At 38.5% G+C, this 19,964-nt stretch overlaps 1 protein-coding gene across 1 annotated transcript; it reads left to right on the top strand.

The window, feature by feature from the left end:
• The first annotated feature begins 283 nt into the window (after positions 1–283).
• Positions 284–967, top strand: Gm20847 (predicted gene, 20847). Its single transcript, XM_017318832.2, has one exon. The coding sequence runs from the start codon at positions 284–286 to the stop codon at positions 965–967; it is 684 nt and encodes a 227-aa protein (XP_017174321.1).
• The last annotated feature ends 18,997 nt before the right edge of the window (positions 968–19,964 follow it).

The raw sequence follows: 19,964 nt of genomic DNA, 5'->3' as shown, positions 1-19,964 counted from the left end.
GGAGCTCAAATCTGTTTAGCATAGTCTTCTTCACATGCTCAGAAGTTCTCGTAGAGAAGAGTCTTGGTCCAGCATTCACTCCCAACCCATAACCATTGCCCATCAGGAATTCATATATATGACAGAGGCAACAGCATTGTGTCTGGCGTAAACGGGCAAGATCTTCAGTCCCAGGCAATGGGCAAGTATGATATTTGAAGAGAATGGAAGCCACTTAGACAGTGTGATCTAGCACAACAGGTCTACAGCCAGGTAGAAGACAATACCTCTGAAGAGTCTGAGCATGACATCACTCAAGAAGAAGAGTAGGAGGAAGCCTTCTTCCCAGGCCCTGGGGAATATTGTTGGCTGCAGAATTTCTCACGGGTGGAAGGAAGGTAATGAGCCTGTCACCCATTGGAAGGCCATCATTCTAGGTCAACTGCCAACAAACCCTTCTCTTTATTTGGTGAAGTATGACGGAATTGACAGTGTCTACGGACAGGAGCTCCACAGCGATGAGAGGATTTTAAATCTTAAGGTCTTGCCTCACAAAGTAGTTTTTCCTCAGGTGAGGGATGTCCACCTCGCAGGCGCCCTGGTTTGCAGAGAGGTACAACACAAATTTGAGGGGAAAGATGGCTCTGAGGACAACTGGAGTGGGATGGTGCTAGCCCAGGTGCCATTTTTACAGGACTATTTTTACATTTCCTACAAGAAGGATCCGGTCCTCTACGTCTATCAGCTCCTGGATGACTACAAGGAAGGTAACCTCCACATCATTCCAGAGACCCCTCTGGCTGAGGCGAGATCAGGTGATGACAATGACTTCTTAATAGGTTCCTGGGTGCAGTACACCAGAGATGATGGATCCAAAAAGTTCGGAAAGGTTGTTTACAAAGTTCTAGCCAATCCTACTGTGTACTTTATCAAATTTCTCGGTGACCTCCATATCTATGTCTATACTCTGGTGTCAAATATCACTTAAATTTAAAAAAATCACAAAGTACAGAAATGTAAACTTATAGGATTGAAAAAAAATGTTTGTTTTCCTGTGTTGGGTACCTATGGGTCTTTGACAACCTCAGTATCTTTGTCAATAAAATTTGTTTTGTTCTAAAAATTAATACGTGTGACATGACATGCTTTTAGTGAACACTTTGTTGGAAGAGATGGACTATGGTAGAAAGAACATCAAAGGAAGATGAAAGTTGCAACGCAGGCTGTGAACAGTGCATACATCTAATATCACACAGGCTAAAATGGACAGGACTTAGACTCTGTGGTCTGCATAGTGAGCAAGGAATTGGAGATATGACTTAGAGGAGCAGGGATGGCAGCAAAAAATGGATTTTTAGGAAGAAGCAGAGAAAGACAGGACATAGATAGAATCTCTGGTATGAAGTCTGAGGGAGAAACAACAAGTTGGGGAAAGAGTGATAGATAAAAGGAATGTGGCCTTGTTACACAAAGTGCAACCCAGAAAACTGATCCAAAGAGATTCAGAAATCAGACAAAATAAGGTTTCATTTGAATAATGAAACCAAATGAAACTTGTCTCTCATTTTAAGATTTATTATCTTTATTTATATGGGTGGGAGTAGGGCATGAGCTTGAGAGTATAGGTGACCACAGAGACATGAGTTGTCAGATCCCATGGAGCTGGCATTAAAGCTGATTGTTAACCATTGGATATGAATTCAAGAAAACAAATCCAGTTTTTTTGCGGTACAGTAGTGCTCTTGACAACATGGTCATCTATTCCCATTAAGATATCTTTTTAAGAAATCCAATATTAACATGCAGAAAAGAGACCAGGTAGAAGTTAAGAAAGATTAAATTGATGGTGACCTTTAAAAACAATAAAGGACACACAAAGGACTAGAGGACACTGAGGGACAAATGAATTCTAAGATGAAGTTCTCAAAATGTGAAGCAGGAGACCCAGGAAGAATAGAAATTTTGTGCAAATAGTTAAAATTGGGCATATCCACATTAGGTTCTTTGGTTTCTTAACAAATAGCCGGCTGATCAGATCAAAGAGTAATTTAAAAGAGAAAATGAATAAACTGTGAGATAATATATGGTGGGGCGTGGATAATGAGTTCTTTCCCTGTGCAATCTTTGCCTGGGATGAATCCTGTGATCTTTTGGAGGTCTCTGTTGAGTGCCCCAGATGACCATCAAAAAGCTCACCACTGGCCTGTTCCCCTGGCTCTCCTCCAAACATCTGACTCCCAACATACCTATGTACCATTTCAGCCTGTCTATTCCCTGGAAATTCCTGTCTCAAATTTATGTGTGACCTCTTTCTCATAAAACAGTGAAGGTGTACTCAATGCATATGTGCTGATCTCTTTTCTATGCCAGTTCTCATGGGTTTCAAACTCTATGAGGTTGCCCAATATGTTGGTCACTACTCCTGAGTAGCCCCTGTGCTTCATGGGGGTCTTAATGGGTCCCATATGCACTCTGAGTGTTTCTTTTGTTTGTTTGTTTGGTTGGTTTTATTGTTGTTGTAGGTTTTTTCGTTTGTTTTTGTTTTGTTTGTTTGTTTGTTTTTTGTTTGTTTGTTTTTGTATTGTTTTTTGTTTTTGTTTTTAGTCAGGCTTGTCATGGACTCAATCATTTGTGTTTTTTCTCTAGAATAAGTTTGAATGCCAAATGACTTGAAAATACTCTTTAATGTTGATTAATTTTGATATCTGGGAGAGTTTCTATGCTAGCTGGATGTCTTAATTAGGGTTTCAATGCTGTGAAAAATCACTATGACTAAGACAACTCATTAGAAACATTTCATTAGGGCTTTTCAACATTTCATTGCAGTTTCAGAGGTTCAGTCCACTATCATCAAGGAAGTGAACATGCAAGTGTCTGGGCATATGTAGTGGTGGAGAGGAAGCTTAGAGTCTTCTGCGTGCAGGGATGTTGTCTTCCACACTGAGCAGAGCTTTAAAGCCTCACAGTGATATGCTTCCTCCAAAAAGGCCACACCCACTCCTACAAGGCCACACCTCCTCATAGGCCAACTACATTCAGAGTGCCATACTGGTTTCATAGCAACTTGAAAAGATCTAGAGTCTTGCAAGAGGAGGAGCCTCAGTTGAGAAAATGCCTCATTAAGATCAAGCTTTTAGGAATTTTCTTAATTGGTGGGAGAGGACCCAGTTCATTGTGGGTGGGGACACCCTTGTGGTGGTAGTCTTGTGCTCCTTATGGAAGCAAGACTTAAGGAGCATGTCAATAAGCATCACCACTCCATGGCCTATGCATGAGCTTCTGGCTCCAGGAACCTGTGTTGTTTCAGTTTCTTTCCAAACTACTTTGATGATGAACAGCAATGTGGAATATAAGCTGAATAAAACTTTTGCTATGGAATTAGCTCTTTGGACATGGTATGTTCTTACAACAATAGAAACCTTAAGTAAGACAATTTCTTAGAGGAACAAAATATCTAATACTACCACTGTCACTTATCCTATAAGGACAAATAATGTGTAGATATTTTATTTTAATTTAAAGGTAAGATATTCTCATGTATATAATGACATGCAATTGTTCTAGTTTGCTTCTTTCTCACACTGAAGAATACTAACATCAAACATAACTTGGGAATATAAGGGTTATTAGCTTACATGTTACAGACTATTACCAAGGAAGGCAAAACAGGAACTTGAAGCATTACCAGGAAAGAGTGCTTATTGCTTGACCCTATCTTAGTCATTGTTCTATTGCTGTGAAGAGACATCATGGATAAAACAACTATTATGAAACAAAGCATTAACTGGGGGCTTGAATACACTTACAGAAGTTTAGTCAAACATCAAGTCAGTGACCGCAGCACTGGAGCAATAGAGAACTATTGATCCTTAGACAGAAACAGATATTCTGCCATTACATTGGTTTCTTGAAAACTCAAAGACCACCCTTATTGACACAACCACTTCCTCCAATGAAGCCACATCTTCTCTCATTCCTTCTAATCCTTAAACACACTGCCAATCCCTGGTGACTAAATATCCATATATATGAATCTATAGGGTATATTCTTATTCAAACCACCAAAAATCATGTGGCTTGATCGAATATTTTATTTTAAATACAGAGTAAAAGCTTTCCTTTTATAAATGACTACTGATGAGCTTACCCACAGTTGCCTACCCTCACACATCGACCATCAATGAAGAAAATGTCCCATAGACTTACCCAAAAACCAAGTGAATAGAGACAATTCTTCAATTGTTCTCTCTCCTAAGGTGATGCTAGATTGTCAAGTTGGAGATAAATAAAATCCCAGCACATTAAGGTTTATCCTGCTCCATAACCCACACAAACATTACTCATCACAATCTCCTCATTCTGCCTAGGTGTAGACCCACTTCCCTCCATGGCAGAAGTGAAGGGTAAGTACCTCCAACAGCAAGAATACTCAATAATAGGTGACAAGTAGTGAATATGCCTTATAGCCTCACAACACCTACATTCTAATTTGTGTTACACTTTCTGGGAGACACCCCAGTCTGTCCAACTTCCTGCCAACTCAGCTTTGACCAGAAAAATTCTCATCAAGAAATCCAATGACTTTTAATTGATTTCTTTCTCCTGAGGGAATGGAGTGTAACCCCTTCATGGATGTATTGGTGTCTGATTCATAAGTAATAAAACCCAGTACTATTAACAGCTAAATCACAGGTGCTATGACAAATAACAACTCACATGAGAAGCATCACATTTGGTTAAGCCTTTTTAGAAGTTTTATTGGAGTTTGATTTATATACTAAATAAATCCATTGATTTATTTATTTTTAAGTGTGTAATTTAATGATTCTAAACATATTTCACCACTGTCATTTTTCACTCATTTTCTGGTACTTCATATGATATTGAAATCTACTAAAATACAATAGTGAATTCAGAAGAAAGACCAGTGGTGTGGGTAGCAGCAAAGTTCTTGAGTCTCAAAGACAACAGATACCATGGCTGAATATTCCAACTACAACAACTAGGTAACATTGGTTCTACACTTAGCATGCCGTTTCTAGAAAAAAAAATTAAAGAATTAAGCCATGTTTCCTCTGAATCTGACATGTTACTATCACAAATGAAAGAAGGATCCATGATCACATGAATATGAAAGGGGCATGAAGCAGCACAATTGTTCAACTTATTGGCAGCTAGTCAGCATTAACACAAGAAGGGACCAAAGACAATAAACAGCTTTGAAGACATGTCCAAATGACCGCGTTCATTTACAAGTTTCTTACCCATTCCTTGTATATCCATTGATTGATTAACTCATTGATTAAAGCCCTCAGGTTCCAATCACTTTTCAGAGTGCATATTGAACTACCTATGAACATTGTACTGTGGACCAAAGCCTTCATCTAAGACCCATGACTGACATTTCAAAACAATTTAACCACAGAATTCTTTATTTGAAACAAAGTGATAAGATCCATCTATCTCTTCAAGTATATCTCTGTTTTGTTCAAAAAGGAGAAAAATGCAATCCAAGTTCAGGATCTTGATCCCTTATCCATGCATCTTAAACCCATAGGGGCTAGCCAGAATGTAAGGTCAGAAGTCTAAACTTCACCTATACTACAACTAACTCTGAAGATATCTAGCAATCTCCAGTTCCTTTCTGGTACTTACCCACACCAAGTCTGCATTAAGGAATATGGTCTAGTGTGAGATAGTGCCAGCAGTTAATTGCAAAATCCCACTATGTGTTGAGTTGTATATATACTGAGACATCTGTAATATAGACACACATGCATATTCACAAATACTCACAGAAAGAGGCAAGAAGTAGAGGAGCTGAAACTTATAAATCCTCAAGGAAGAGAATGAAAATCTTGTAAGGCACAGAGGTAAGAGAAAAACTGTGTCTTTCTGCACAAAATCAGGACATTCTGTCTTCCATCACTGAATGGGAAGGCTCACTATCTCTTATCGCTATCTGATAAGGTATAGACAGTTGATGAAGGATGAATAGTAAGTTTTCATCAAAGGTATTGACTTTGAAGGTTATAGATTGTTCATGCTCTACTGGAAGCCAGATGCCTAAGAGTTTATGGGAAACACAAATGATTTGAATGGGTTGTAACAAAGGGGAGAAGACGAGATATGAAGTTGGCAGGAGGAGTTAGGTGGGAGTGGGCCAGGTTTTGTTCTGGGAGGAGTTACTAAAATAATTGGAAAGTAAATTCCATCAAAATATTTGTATGCAATTCTCAAGGTATTAAGGAAAGTAGTTCTTAATATACCATGTACTGAACACACACAGACCACTTATATTGCCATCTTCTAAATAACAAATTCTTATAGAGCAGTTTCATTACATTGAGGGCAAAAGTCATCCAGAGGTTATTTAAAATAAAGAAGAATCTAGGGAGATGGCCCAGTGGTAAAGCCAAGTGTTTGGTCAAACATTTACCTAAACACCAGTGCTTAGGAATTGGAGTGGCAGAGACAGAAGAATGACTGTGGCTTCCTGAATGTCAGCCTCACTCCTAGCTCAGCAAGAAACCCTGTCACAAGGGGAAAATTAGGGAGTGAAGTAGCAGAAAACAGTATACCCTTCCCTATCCTCTGGACTTAACTGTATAATTCTGTATGCATAAACACATCAATATGATAACTGTATAAAAGAGGTTACTTTGCATAAATTATAGGCAAAAGTAATGTTGTTTTAACCTAGAGACCTGAAGACTTTTATATATTAATGGTCCTGGAGAAACTCTCCATATATAGAGGATTGATATATCTTCTTCCTGTGCAAAGGAAACCTAAGTTAAGTGTGTGTGTCAGTGACTTTAAACACCTTTCTTCCTCTAGATTCCTATTTATACCACAGAATGGTCTGTAAATAATGAAAAGATGAAAATAAGACTTTTTCAGGGTGTTGCCTTCTTTTAAAATCATATTTATATTTTACTAAATCAATGGAAAATCTTCAGCTCCAAGGAACAATGGATTCAATATTGTTGACTTCTGTATTATCCCATTATGAATAGGAATTAATTATACATCAACATTTCCCACGATTTGAACTAAATCAGGAATAAAGGATATGTTTCCATAAAAATAAGTAATGCCAATATCGTTAATCAAGTAGAAATGTGTGTGTGTGTGTGTGTGTGTGTGTGTGTGTGTGTGTGTGTGTGTGTGTGTGGTGGGGTTAGGATGCCTTTGGATTATTTGAGAATGATTGCTGATCAGAAATATGTTATGCAAATAACCCTAACCTGAGAGAAATGAAAAGTAATGATATAAACTATACTACCAAGTGTCATGGCCACTTATTAGTTGATATCATTTTCTTTTTCATTCCTTTATTCGTTTGAATAATTGTGTGCCACAGATGATCACACGTTCAAATGTGTTAGTTTTCCGGGTGATGGGCTGTTTAGAATGAATTAGGAGTTGTTTTATTATTAAAGGAGATTTGTCACAGAGCCTTGAAATATCAAAAACCCATCAGACTCTCTCTATCTCTCTCTCTTTCTCTCTTTCTCTCTTTCTCTCTCTCTCTCTCTCTCTCTCTCTCTCTCTCTCTCTCTCTCTCTCTCTCCCTCTTTCATTACTCTCTGCCATCTCCATCATAAGTTGTTTGCTCTCAACTACTGCTCTACATGTTTTGCCTCTGTGTTGCCATGGTGTCTACCATGATATCCTGGACTTGCCCTCTGGAACTCTAAGACCACAATTAAATGTTTCCTCTTATAAGTTTGTTTGGTCATGATGTCTCTCACAGCATAGAACAGTAACCAAGACATACATACTCCTGTTTATTTTTTGAAACATTCTTTATTTCTTTCATTAAAGTTACCTTTTGTCCATTGAACAGTTTTAAGAATAATGTTAATGGGCCCAAATAAATAGTGCCAATAGGTGTGGCACTCTCAGGAAGTGTGAAATAGTTTCATGAGGTGTGACATTGGTGGAGTAGTTGGGACACTGATGGAGATGTGTCTTTGTTGAGTTGGTGTGATCTTGTTGGAAGAAATGTAACAATGTGGTGGTAGGCTTGGAGGTCTGCTGTCCTTAAGCAATCCCCAGTTTGACACAGTCTCCATCTGCTTCCTGTATATCAAGACCTAAAACTCATCTCCTTCTCCAGCACTTTGTCTGTCTGAAGGCTACCATGTTTCCAGCCATGACAATAATGGAGTAAACCTCTGAAAAGAAGTTACAAAGTGTTCAAGATTTACTATGATCCTGGTGACACTTCATGGCAATAAAACCCATACTAATACTCACATAAACACTCAAAAACACATTTGGTGTTTTGTGGGAACAGACTTTTCAGGCCCTCTGCCTACTGCCTGGAAGCTATTCATTTCCAAGCAGCTATCAGATGAAGTTATAGAACTCTCAGCTCCAAATGAACCATGCCTGCCTGGATCCTGACATATTCTTACCTTGATGATAATGGACTGAACTTCTGAACCTGTAAGCCAGCCCCAATTAAATGGTTTTCTAATAAAACATGCATTGATAAGTGTGTCTGTTTACAGCAATATAATCCTAACACACACATGTACATATACACCTAGATATACTGAGTCACAGACACACACACACATGGAAACATTCACACACACACACACACACACACACACACACACACACACACACACACACACACACATTCATTTACAGGGACTTTAGATTCAGCCAGTACCCATGCAATTTATTTGGGGTGTTGAATACATGTGTTTGTGGAACATGACTATTGCTCTTTCTTTTAGGAGTTATGTGGACAAAATCTGCACACTCACTTCATTCCTCTTCAACATCAGAAATCTCAATTTAAAGAAAGTGAGATAATGAGAAGTAGTTTTAGATACCTCTCTTTTTTTTCCTGTGAGTAGCTTCCACTTCAAATCACCAAAGAAAAATAAACATAACAGGAAAGAAATTCATATTCAAATGAATATAAACTTTTATTTAGAATTCCCAAGGAAATGAGACTTTTGAAAAATCCTTACTTTCAGATAGGCTTTGGTATTTCATTTCCCTGCAAAAGAACACCAATGTAAAAAGACAAAATGTAGATTGCTTTGTGCACAAGTTGAATCAGAAACATTTGATAATGTGCATACAGGGACTCACCACATTTTTACAAACATATATATATATATATATATATATATATATATATATATTATATATATTGGGAGGGTGAAAGGAGACATCTGGAGAACAATAAGACCCTAATTAGCATTAAACATTCCTGAAGTCAAGTAATAACATCTAACAACATCAATAACAACAACAACAAAAATAACAACAAGAATAGATGTTCATTAGGAAGAATTTTTTAAAATAACCTTCCATTAGCCACATAAAGAGGGGGCATGATCCATCTGCAACACTTTATAGATATTATTACAATTACCACTAAAATTTTTAAAATAATACGGATTTTTAAAAATGAAATTGAAGTAAAATAGATTTTTCAGCTGTTAAAAGGGGGAAAATGTGTTCTAGAACGAAATAAATAGTGTAAGATTTTTTAATAAAGAACATCCTTATAACTCATGTGTCAGTAAGTATCAGGATTATAATGCAGTTGATTTTCTCATTGTAGAATAATTTTAATGTGTTTGAATATTTCCAGTTGTAAGAACGGATCTCAGAATTTTCACAGGACAAGAAGAAGACACCAAGTAGTTCCTCACTTTTGTTTCAAAATTCTTAATTCCTTTTTTGCAGAGTCCCAGACATTCCAGGGAAGGGTTTGAAACATCCAACAACTTCTGAGACCATAACCTCAGAGAGAAGCTACCTTTCTCAGTAAATGGAACTAGGAAAGCTGAAAAGATCCATCAAATCGCTTTAGAACAAAAATGGCAGCTGGTTCACAGAACAAGTTATCATTTAGCAACTCAGCCAAGAAATAAGAGGATTTGAAATGATAATAACACAGAGTAATAAAAACCACTATGCAGTTGTAATTTAATCGTATATATATACTTTGGACAGAGAAAGCAATCAAATCTTGAGATCTCTCTGCTCAGCCCAATGAAACTCTGGGTCATGCTGCAGATGTTCCAAGTTCATGGCTCATCACAGATACTGGAAGTCTCTGGGAAACTAGAACTACATCACGTAAGTGCTGTGAATCCAAAGACATGATTTCAGAAATTGTTCAAGTCCTCATCTTGCTTGAAAAAAAAAAAATCACATAGCACCAGAAGTAATAAGAAGTTCATGGTATCAATGTCAACAGGTAAGCACTACTAACAAATATCTGTTAAGCATTGGATTGTTACCAACTCAAATGAGGAGATGATTTTTAAATTTAAATGCAGTTACATTTTAATAATTTGTAGTAATGTTAAGTGTCCAGTGTGAAAATGTGGGTGTAGGGCAAGTTGGTGAAGTGAGAGAGAACATGGACTGCAGAAGGTTCTGTGCTCTGTGAAGGCTGACATGGGAGGAGTGAAGGATAATTACCATGCATACCTGATTGTGCATCTGGCTGTGTAAATCCACTGAAACTACACGGATGGGGGTGAACTAGGGGAAGACAATGGTACCAGATTCTTTGTCTCTGGCATCCCATATTGGGCCTAAAAAACATAGACAGTCTAATGTTTTAGAGCTTTATTTTAGACAGCAAGGAGAAAAAAGAGAGTAAAAAGATTGTTAGACTTGCTATGGCCAAAAGGAGAGATGGTGAAAGACATAGAAGGAAAGACAGAAAGCAAGTTAGAGAGTAAGAAAGTTGAACGCTTAGAGAAAGAGGTAAAAGTTTACAGAGAGTAAGGATTGTAAAAGTTAGAGAGAGAGAAAGAGAGAGAGAGAGAGAGAGAGAGAGAGAGAGAGAGAGAGAGAGAGAGAGAGAGAGAGAAAGAATGAGAGACTGATGTAGGGCCAAGTAGCCTCTCATATATTGGGCTTGTTATCTTGCTGTTGCTAGGTAACTAGAAGTTATCTAACCTGAAAATCAGAACCTTTGGTCATTTTGTATGTGACTGCTAGCCATTAGCCACTGCAGGGCGGGAGTGCTTGTGGGTATGGTAAATTCACCAGGAGCCAGGGTTCCAGAAATACGGAGGAAATGCCTTCCTTCCCATGTAGGTGAAAATTACGACCCATTAGGTTTCATCAGGTTTAAGGACTTCAGCATGACTGGAGACCAGGCACTTGGTACATAGCACAATGCCCCAAGCTCAATGATCAAATTTAACTCTAGCCTCCAGATTTTGTGGTTTCTCAGGCAGAACACCATCAGAGAGGATGTGAGTTTGAAACTCTGGAGACTCCCACCAGAAGAAATCAAGGCATGGAGGTGGGGTGGGGTAAAATGATCTTAGAAGAAATCTGTAAAACAGTGAAAGGACAATTGAAAAGACATATGGAAAAGACCAGTAACAGGGGATGCCTCAGGAGACCATCCTTGTCTTCATAGCTTGGCAAGACAAAATTCAAATGACCAGTAGTACTGGAGGAGAGTCTGTGAATGCATCAGGGAGGGTAGGGTAAGGGTAGGAGGGAGTGAGGGAGGGTGAGATAGAGAAAAAAGTAGAAGGAGAAAAAGAAAGAGAAGGAGAAGAATATGGAGAGGAAGAGGAGAAGAAGGAAGGGAAGAGGAATAGGTGGAGCAGAATGACAAGGAGAAGGAGAAGGAAGAAGAACAAGAGAAGAGGAAGAGGAAGAGCAAAAGGAAGGAGGAGGACTTGGAGAAGTAGAAAAGGAGAAGGTTAAATAAGGAGGAGAGAAGGAGAGAAGAAGAATGAGAGAAGGAAAAGTCAAAGGCATAGAAGAAGAAGAAGAAGAAGAAGAAGAAGAAGAAGAAGAAGAAGAAGAAGAAGAAGAAGAAGAAGAAGAAGAAGAAGAAGAAGAAGAAGAAGAAGAAGAAAGAAAGAAACAGGAGTAGGAGGAGAAGGCGAAGGAGAAAAGAATAAGGAGGAGAAGGATAAGGCAAAGAAGGAAAAACAATAGAAGAAGAAGGTAAGCAAAGAGAAGAAATGAGTTTAGATGTGAGGCATAGATAAACAGACAGAGACAGAAAGACAGAGAAACTTAGACATACAGAGTGAGACATGCACATAAACATTCACACAGAGACACACAAGTAGGCACAGAGACAGAGAAAAATATACATAGAAAGAGAGATATGCACAGAGACATTCACAGAGTTACACACATTCACACAACTTAATTAAGAAGTATTTAGAAAACTATGTCTATGAAATCACGAGGATATTAAGTACTAAATTATGTGAGCAATGAGGAGGAATGAGATCCAAACAAATTTTGCAAGTCCTCCAACATTCTCCATGCTTCCACACAGCTTTAGCTGTGGGAGTATCAGTTATAGGGCTGTAACTTTTGTTTTCTTCATTTATAATTTACTGTGAATCTCCTTTCTCCACCATTCAATATGGTCAGTAGTTTCCATGTGGAAGGACTTTCCAATGCATGGCATCTAGTGAGAAAGAGAAAACAATTTTAAAGAAGAGTCTCTATGCTAGAGCCAACTGTACAAACAATTCGTAGTTATTCTCCAAATGCAGGGCTCAAAGAACACAGAGGCTCCTCTAGCTGCTACACAGATCTTAAGTATGGCCCCACAGCATCACTGGGAACCTATTGACAATTCTCACTCAGGTCATAAAACTATGGAGCATTCCAATTTCTTGAGTTCCAGAAAAAAAGCCATTTGGAAGCTTATCTCCCTAAAATTGAAGATTACACTGAAATTTATGAAAAGTGAGAATAATTTTTAATGTGAAAAATCATTCCACACACACACATTAAAAAAATACATGAAGGCAAAATTGACAGCAATATATTTGACACAACACCCACCCACACACACCTACACACACCCACACAGAGAGAGAGAGAGAGAGAGAGAGAGAGAGAGAGAGAGAGAGAGAGAGAGAGAGAGAAAGAGAGAGAGAGAGAGAAAGAGAGAGGGAGAGAGGGAGGGAGGGAGGGAGGGAGGGAGGGAGGGAGGGAGGGAGGGAGGGAGGGAGGGAGGGGGAAGAGGAAGAGGTGGAGAGACAGATGTACACTTACAATACTTATTTTTAAGTCAAGTTGTCAAAACTCCTGACACAATCAATGTTCAGGAAGAGATGTATATGGCAAACACTCACGAGGAACAGACTGTCATGATAAAGAGAACATAGGAGGAAACAACAAGTTCATCTGTGGCATTGAGAGCCTGAATGGGCCCTTCTCACATTTGGTTAGATTTAGAATCCAAGATTTAGTTCAGAACCACCCAGCTCTCTCCTTCTTGCCCCACGGATCTACTTCTCCTAGGGCACAGTCACAAAGGTTCCACAACATTTCTAGACAGTTTTCCCAGTTTTAGACAACTGGGACTGTGGGAGAAATAAACCCCCCCCCAATCTTAATTAAACTAAGCCACACAACTGCAAAATATATTTGAAAACAGTTTAAATTCAATTTTGGAAAGAGAACAGAGAGCTCTACTTTGAAATGGACTGAAATAGTCTTTAGGTTCCATTGTGCACCCTAAATGAAATATATTGTAAAAGATTCCGTTTTCTATGTAGCAAGTGAGGGCTGAAAACAACACACTAATGGAGATAAAATGCAAAAAAAAAAAAAAAAAAAAAAAAAAAAAAAAAAAAAAAAAAAAAAACTGGGAAATATAGTAACAATTCAAACTGACTGTGTGAAAAACGATGTATTTATACACGTTAACTGTCCTATTGACCACAGTGTCATTCATCATTGTATTAGGGGATACAATCTAGTGATTAATCATCAGGGTTTGACAGTAAAATCCTTAGGCTCAATACACCAGACATTAGCTGAAAAATGATTTACAAGAATGTATTGCCCTTTGGTGTCTTCTCTGTGAATCTGTTGTATGGATGCCCTGTCGTTGGTTGTTTTAGTTGTTGGTGTTGTTTTAAAATAGATATATTGAATGCAAAAGCAAGTTGCAGGAGCCCAAAAGGTCCTCTCTCTATCTCCTTCCCAAAACTTTCTAATTTTCCCAATCCCCTCATTCATTCAAAAATTCAGAAGTTCAAAAAATACAGAAACTCATTCATCATCTTTACTTTGTGCTTGCATGCTGGTTGCAATTATCTTGTAAGCATTAAAAATTAGGCTAACATACTGCCTATGTTCAACAGGGTTTCATTGATGTGAAGAGACATCATGACACAGGAAACTCTTATAGGGAAAACTTAATTGAGGTTGTCTTACAGATTCAGAGTGTCAGTACATTATTATCTTGGTAGGAAGCATGGCAGCATCCAGGAAGAGGAGGTGCTGGGGAAGGAAGTAATTGTTCTATATCTTAGTCTGAAGGCAACAATGTGGAAGCTTGTGGCCACAGTTAGCAAGGAAGAGGATCAATTTTTGTCACTGGGCAGAGATTGTGCACTACATAAAAGCAAGCCTACACAATGATACACTTCCTCAAACAAGCCAACACCTTGTAATATTGCCACATCCCATGGGCAAAAGATATTCTAATCAACACACTGCATCATAGGAAAATGGCAGAGAGAAATAAAGAAAGACACTGCATGATTGCATTCCTCTGGTCACAAGTGCTACATACCTACACGCTTATATGCACACACAAACACACACACACACACACACACACACACACACATGCCTATCGGATGTGCATAATAATAATGTGTATTCTAGGGTCCTGGGCAATTTGATTGGACCAGGCGCTGTGTTCCACCCACCAGAGGTCTTAGGATCCCGTGGAGGATCCTGTGTGGGTCCTTGTGGGTGTCCACAGAATCCCCCGGTCCAGGGACCATGGTGCTCCCTTGATCTACTTCTGTTGTCCAATTGCTCTGGCTAGGATTTCAAGTGATATATTGAATAGATAGGAAGAAAGTGGCAGCCTTGTCTAGTCCCTGATTTTAGTGGGATTGGGTTTAGTTTCTCTCCATTTAGTTTGATGTTGACTACTGTTTTGCTATATACTGCTTTTATTATGTTCAAGTATGGGCCTTGAATTCCTGATCTTTCCATGACTTTTATCATGAATGGGTGTTGGATTTCGTTAAATGATTTCTCAGCATGTAAGGAGATGATCATGCAGTTTTTGTTTTTCAGTTTGCTTATATAGTGGATTACGTTGATGTGTTTCCTTATATTAATCCATCCCTGCATCCCTGGGATGAAGCGTACTTGATCATTATTGATGATCTTTGTGATATGTTCTGAGATTCAGTTTGCATGGACTTTATTGAATATTTTTTGCATCAATATTCATAAGGGAAATTGGTCTGAAGTCTTCTATTTTGTTGGGACTTTATATGGTTTAGTTATCAGAGTAATTGTGGTATCTATAGAATGAATTGAATAGGGTACGTTCTGTTTCTATTTTATGAAATAGTTTGAGAACAGTTGGAATTAGTTCTTTTTTGAAGGTCTGATAGAACTCTGCACTAAACCCATGTGGGTGGTCCTGGGCATTATTTGGTTAGGAGACTATTAGTGACTGCTTCTATTTCTTTAGGGGATATGGGGCTGTTTAGATCTTTATTCTTATCTGGATTTAACTTTGGTACCTGATTTCTGTCTACAAAATTGTCCATTTTGTCCAAGTTTTCCAGTTTTTTTAGTATAGCCTTTTGTAGTAGGATGTGATGATGCCTAGGATTTCCTCAGGTTCTGGTCTTATGTCTCCCTTTTCATTTATGATTTTGTTAATTAGGATACTATCCCTGTGCCCTCAAGTTCATCTTGCTAAGGGTGTATCTATCTTGATACTACTTTCAAAGAACAGGCTCCTGGTTTGGTTGATACTTTGAATAGTTCTTTTTGTGCCCACTTGGTTGATTCCAGCACTGAGTTTGATTATTTTCTGCTATCTACTCCCCCTTGTAAATTTGCCTCCTTTTGTTCTAGAGCTTTTAGGTGTGCTGTCAAGCTCTTAGTGTGTGCTCTCTCTTGTTTCTTTTTGGTGGCACTCAGAGCTGTTGGTTTTCTTTGTGGGACTACATTCATTGTGTCCCATAAGTTTGGGTATATTGTCCCTTCATTTTCATTAAACTCTAAAAAGTGTTTAAGTTCTTCTTTATTTCTTCCTTGACCAAGTTATCATTGAGTAGAGTGTTGTTCAGCTTTCACATGAATGTTGGCTTCCTATTATTTATGTTGTTATTGAAGATCAGCCTTCCTCCATGGTGATGTGATAGAGTGTATGGGATACTTTCAATATTTTTGTTGAGTCCTGTTTTGTGACTGATTATATGGTCTATTGTGGAGACGGTACCATGAGGTGCTGAGAAGAAGTTATATGCTTTTGTTTTAGGGTAAAATGTTCTGTAGATATCTATTAAATCCATTTGTTTCATAAATTCTTTTATCTTCAATGTGTCTCTGTTTAGTTTCTATTTCCCCGATCTTTCTATAGATAAGAGTGGGTTGTGAAGTCTCCCTCTATTATGGTGTGCAGTGCAATGAATGATTTGAGGTTTACTAAAGTTTCTTTAATGAATGTGGATGCCATTGCATTTGGAGCATAGATATTCAGAATTGAGGGTTCATCTTGGAAGATTTTGCCTTTCATGATCATTAACTGTCCCTTCTTGTCTTTTTTGATAACTTTGGGTTGGAAATTGATTTTATTCTATATTAGAATGGCTACTCCAGCTTATTTCTTCAGACCATTTGCTAGGAAAATTGTTTTCCAGCCTTTTACTCTGAGGTAGTGTCTGGTTTTGTCCCTAAGGTGGGTTTCTTTTTTTTTTTTTTCTTTTTTTTTCCATTTTTATTATTTTTTATTTTTTCTCATTTACATTTCCAATGCTATACCAAAAGTCCCCCATATCCACCCACCCCCACTCCCCTGCCCACCCACTCCCCCTTTTTGGCCCTGGTGTTCCCCTGTACTGGGGCATATAAAGTTTGCAAGTCCAATGGGCCTCTCTTTCCAGTGATGGCCGACTAGGCCATCTTTTGATATATATGCAGCTAGAGTCAAGAGCTCCGGGGTACTGGTTAGTTCATAATGTTGTTCCACCTATAGGGTTGCAGATCCCTTTAGCTCCTTGGCTACTTTCTCTAGCTCCTCCATTGGGAGCCCTATGATCCATCCATTAGCTGACTGTGAGCATCCACTTCTGTGTTTGCTAGGCCCCGGCATAGTCTCACAAGAGACAGCTACATCTGGGTCCTTTCAATAAAATCTTGCTAGTGTATGCAATGGTGTCAGCGTTTGGATGCTGATTATGGGGTGGATCCCTGGATATGGCAGTCTCTACATGGTCCATCCTTTCATCTCAGCTCCAAACTTTGTCTCTGTAACTCCTTCCATGGGTGTTTTGTTCCCAAATCTAAGGAGGGGCATAGTGTCCACACTTCAGTCTTTATTCTTCTTGAGTTTCATGTGTTTAGCAAATTATATCTTATATCTTGGGTATCCTAGGTTTGGGGCTAATATCCACTTATCAGTGAGTACATATTGTGTGAGTTTCTTTGTGAATGTGTTACCTCACTCAGGATGATGCCCTCCAGGTCCATCCATTTGGCTAGGAATTTCATAAATTCATTCTTTTTAATAGCTGAGTAGTACTCCATTGTGTAGATGTACCACATTTTCTGTATCCATTCCTCTGTTGAGGGGCATCTAGGTTCTTTCCAGCTTCTGGCTATTATAAATAAGGCTGCTATGAACATAGTGGAGCATGTGTCCTTCTTACCAGTTGGGGCATCTTCTGGATATATGCCCAGGAGAGGTATTGCTGGATCCTCCGGTAGTACTATGTCCAGTTTTCTGAGGAACCGCCAGACTGATTTCCAGAGTGGTTGTACAAGCCTGCACTCCCACCAACAATGGAGGAGTGTTCCTCTTTCTCCACATCAACGCCAGCATCTGCTGTCACCTGAATTTTTGATCTTAGCCATTCTGACTGGTGTGAGGTGGAATCTCAGGGTTGTTTTGATTTGCATTTCCCTGATGATTAAGGATGTTGAACATTTTTTCAAGTGCTTCTCTGCCATTCGGTATTCCTCAGGTGAGAAATCTTTGTTCAGTTCTGAGCCCCATTTTTTAATGGGGTTATTTGATTTTCTGAAGTCCACCTTCTTGAGTTCTTTATATATGTTGGATATTAGTCCCCTATCTGATTTAGGATAGGTAAAGATCCTTTCCCAATCTGTTGGTGGTCTTTTTGTCTTATTGACGGTGTCTTTTGCCTTGCAGAAACTTTGGAGTTTCATGAGGTCCCATTTGTCAATTCTCGATCTTACAGCACAAGCCATTGCTGTTCTGTTCAGGAATTTTCCCCCTGTGCCCATATCTTCAAGGCTTTTCCCCACTTTCTCCTCTATAAGTTTCAGTGTCTCTGGTTTTATGTGAAGTTCCTTGATCCACTTAGATTTGACCTTAGTACAAGGAGATAAGTATGGATCGATTCGCATTCTTCTACAGGATAACAACCAGTTGTGCCAGCACCAATTGTTGAAAATGCTGTCTTTCTTCCACTGGATGGTTTTAGCTCCCTTGTCGAAGATCAAGTGACCATAGGTGTGTGGGTTCATTTCTGGGTCTTCAATTCTATTCCATTGGTCTACTTGTCTGTCTCTATACCAGTACCATGCAGTTTTTATCTCAATTGCTCTGTAGTAAAGCTTTAGGTCTGGCATGGTGATTCCGCCAGAAGTTCTTTTATCCTTGAGAAGACTTTTTGCTATCCTAGGTTTTTTGTTATTCCAGACAAATTTGCAAATTGCTCCTTCCAATTCGTTGAAGAATTGAGTTGGAATTTTGATGGGGATTGCATTGAATCTGTAGATTGCTTTTGGCAAGATAGCCATTTTTACAATGTTGATCCTGCCAATCCATGAGCATGGGAGATCTTTCCATCTTCTGAGATCTTCCTTAATTTCTTTCTTCAGAGATTTGAAGTTTTTATCATACAGATCTTTCACTTCCTTAGTTAGAGTCACGCCAGGATATTTTATATTATTTGTGACTATTGAGAAGGGTGTTGTTTCCCTAATTTCTTTCTCAGCCTGTTTATTCTTTGTATAGAGAAAGGCCATTGACTTGTTTGAGTTTATTTTATATCCAGCTACTTCACCGAAGCTGTTTATCAGGTTTAGGAGTTCTCTGGTAGAATTTTTAGGGTCACTTATATATACTATCATATCACCTGCAAAAAGTGATATTTTGACTTCCTCTTTTCCAATTTGTATCCCCTTGATCTCCTTTTGTTGTCGAATTGCTCTGGCTAATACTTCAAGTACTATGTTGAAAAGGTAGGGAGAAAGTGGGCAGCCTTGTCTAGTCCCTGATTTTAGTGGGATTGCTTCCAGCTTCTCTCCATTTACTTTGATGTTGGCTACTGGTTTGCTGTAGATTGCTTTTATCATGTTTAGGTATGGGCCTTGAATTCCTGATCTTTCCAGAACTTTTATCATGAATGGGTGTTGGATCTTGTCAAATGCTTTTTCTGCATCTAACGAGATGATCATGTGGTTTTTGTCTTTGAGTTTGTTTATATAATGTATTACATTGATGGATTTTCGTATATTAAACCATCCCTGCATCCCTGGAATAAAACCTACTTGGTCAGGATGGATGATTGCTTTAATGTGTTCTTGGATTCGGTTAGCGAGAATTTTATTGAGGATTTTTGCATCGATATTCATAAGAGAAATTGGTCTGAAGTTCTCTATCTTTGTTGGATATTTCTGTGGTTTAGGTATCAGAGTAATAGTGGCTTCATAAAATGAGTTGGGTAGAGTACCTTCTACTTCTATTTTGTGAAATAGTTTGTGCAGAATTGGAATTAGATCTTCTTTGAAGGTCTGATAGAACTCTGCACTAAACCCATCTGGTCCTGGGCTTTTTTTGGTTGGGAGACTATTAATAACTGCTTCTATTTCTTTAGGTGATATGGGACTGTTTAGATGGTCAACTTGATCCTGATTCAACTTTGGTACCTGGTATCTGTCCAGAAATTTGTCCATTTCGTCCAGGTTTTCCAGTTTTGTTG

Source organism: Mus musculus, chromosome Y (genome assembly GCF_000001635.26).
Source record: "Mus musculus strain C57BL/6J chromosome Y, GRCm38.p6 C57BL/6J".
Taxonomy (NCBI): domain Eukaryota; kingdom Metazoa; phylum Chordata; class Mammalia; order Rodentia; family Muridae; genus Mus; species Mus musculus.
The sequence above is the reverse complement of the archived record's forward strand: the minus strand, read 5'-3'. Positions and strand labels throughout refer to the sequence as shown.

Coding starts and splice junctions, on each gene's coding strand:
- Gm20847 (XM_017318832.2), top strand. CDS start 284: ATGACATCACTCAAGAAGAAGAGTAGGAGGAAGCCTTCTTCCCAGGCC.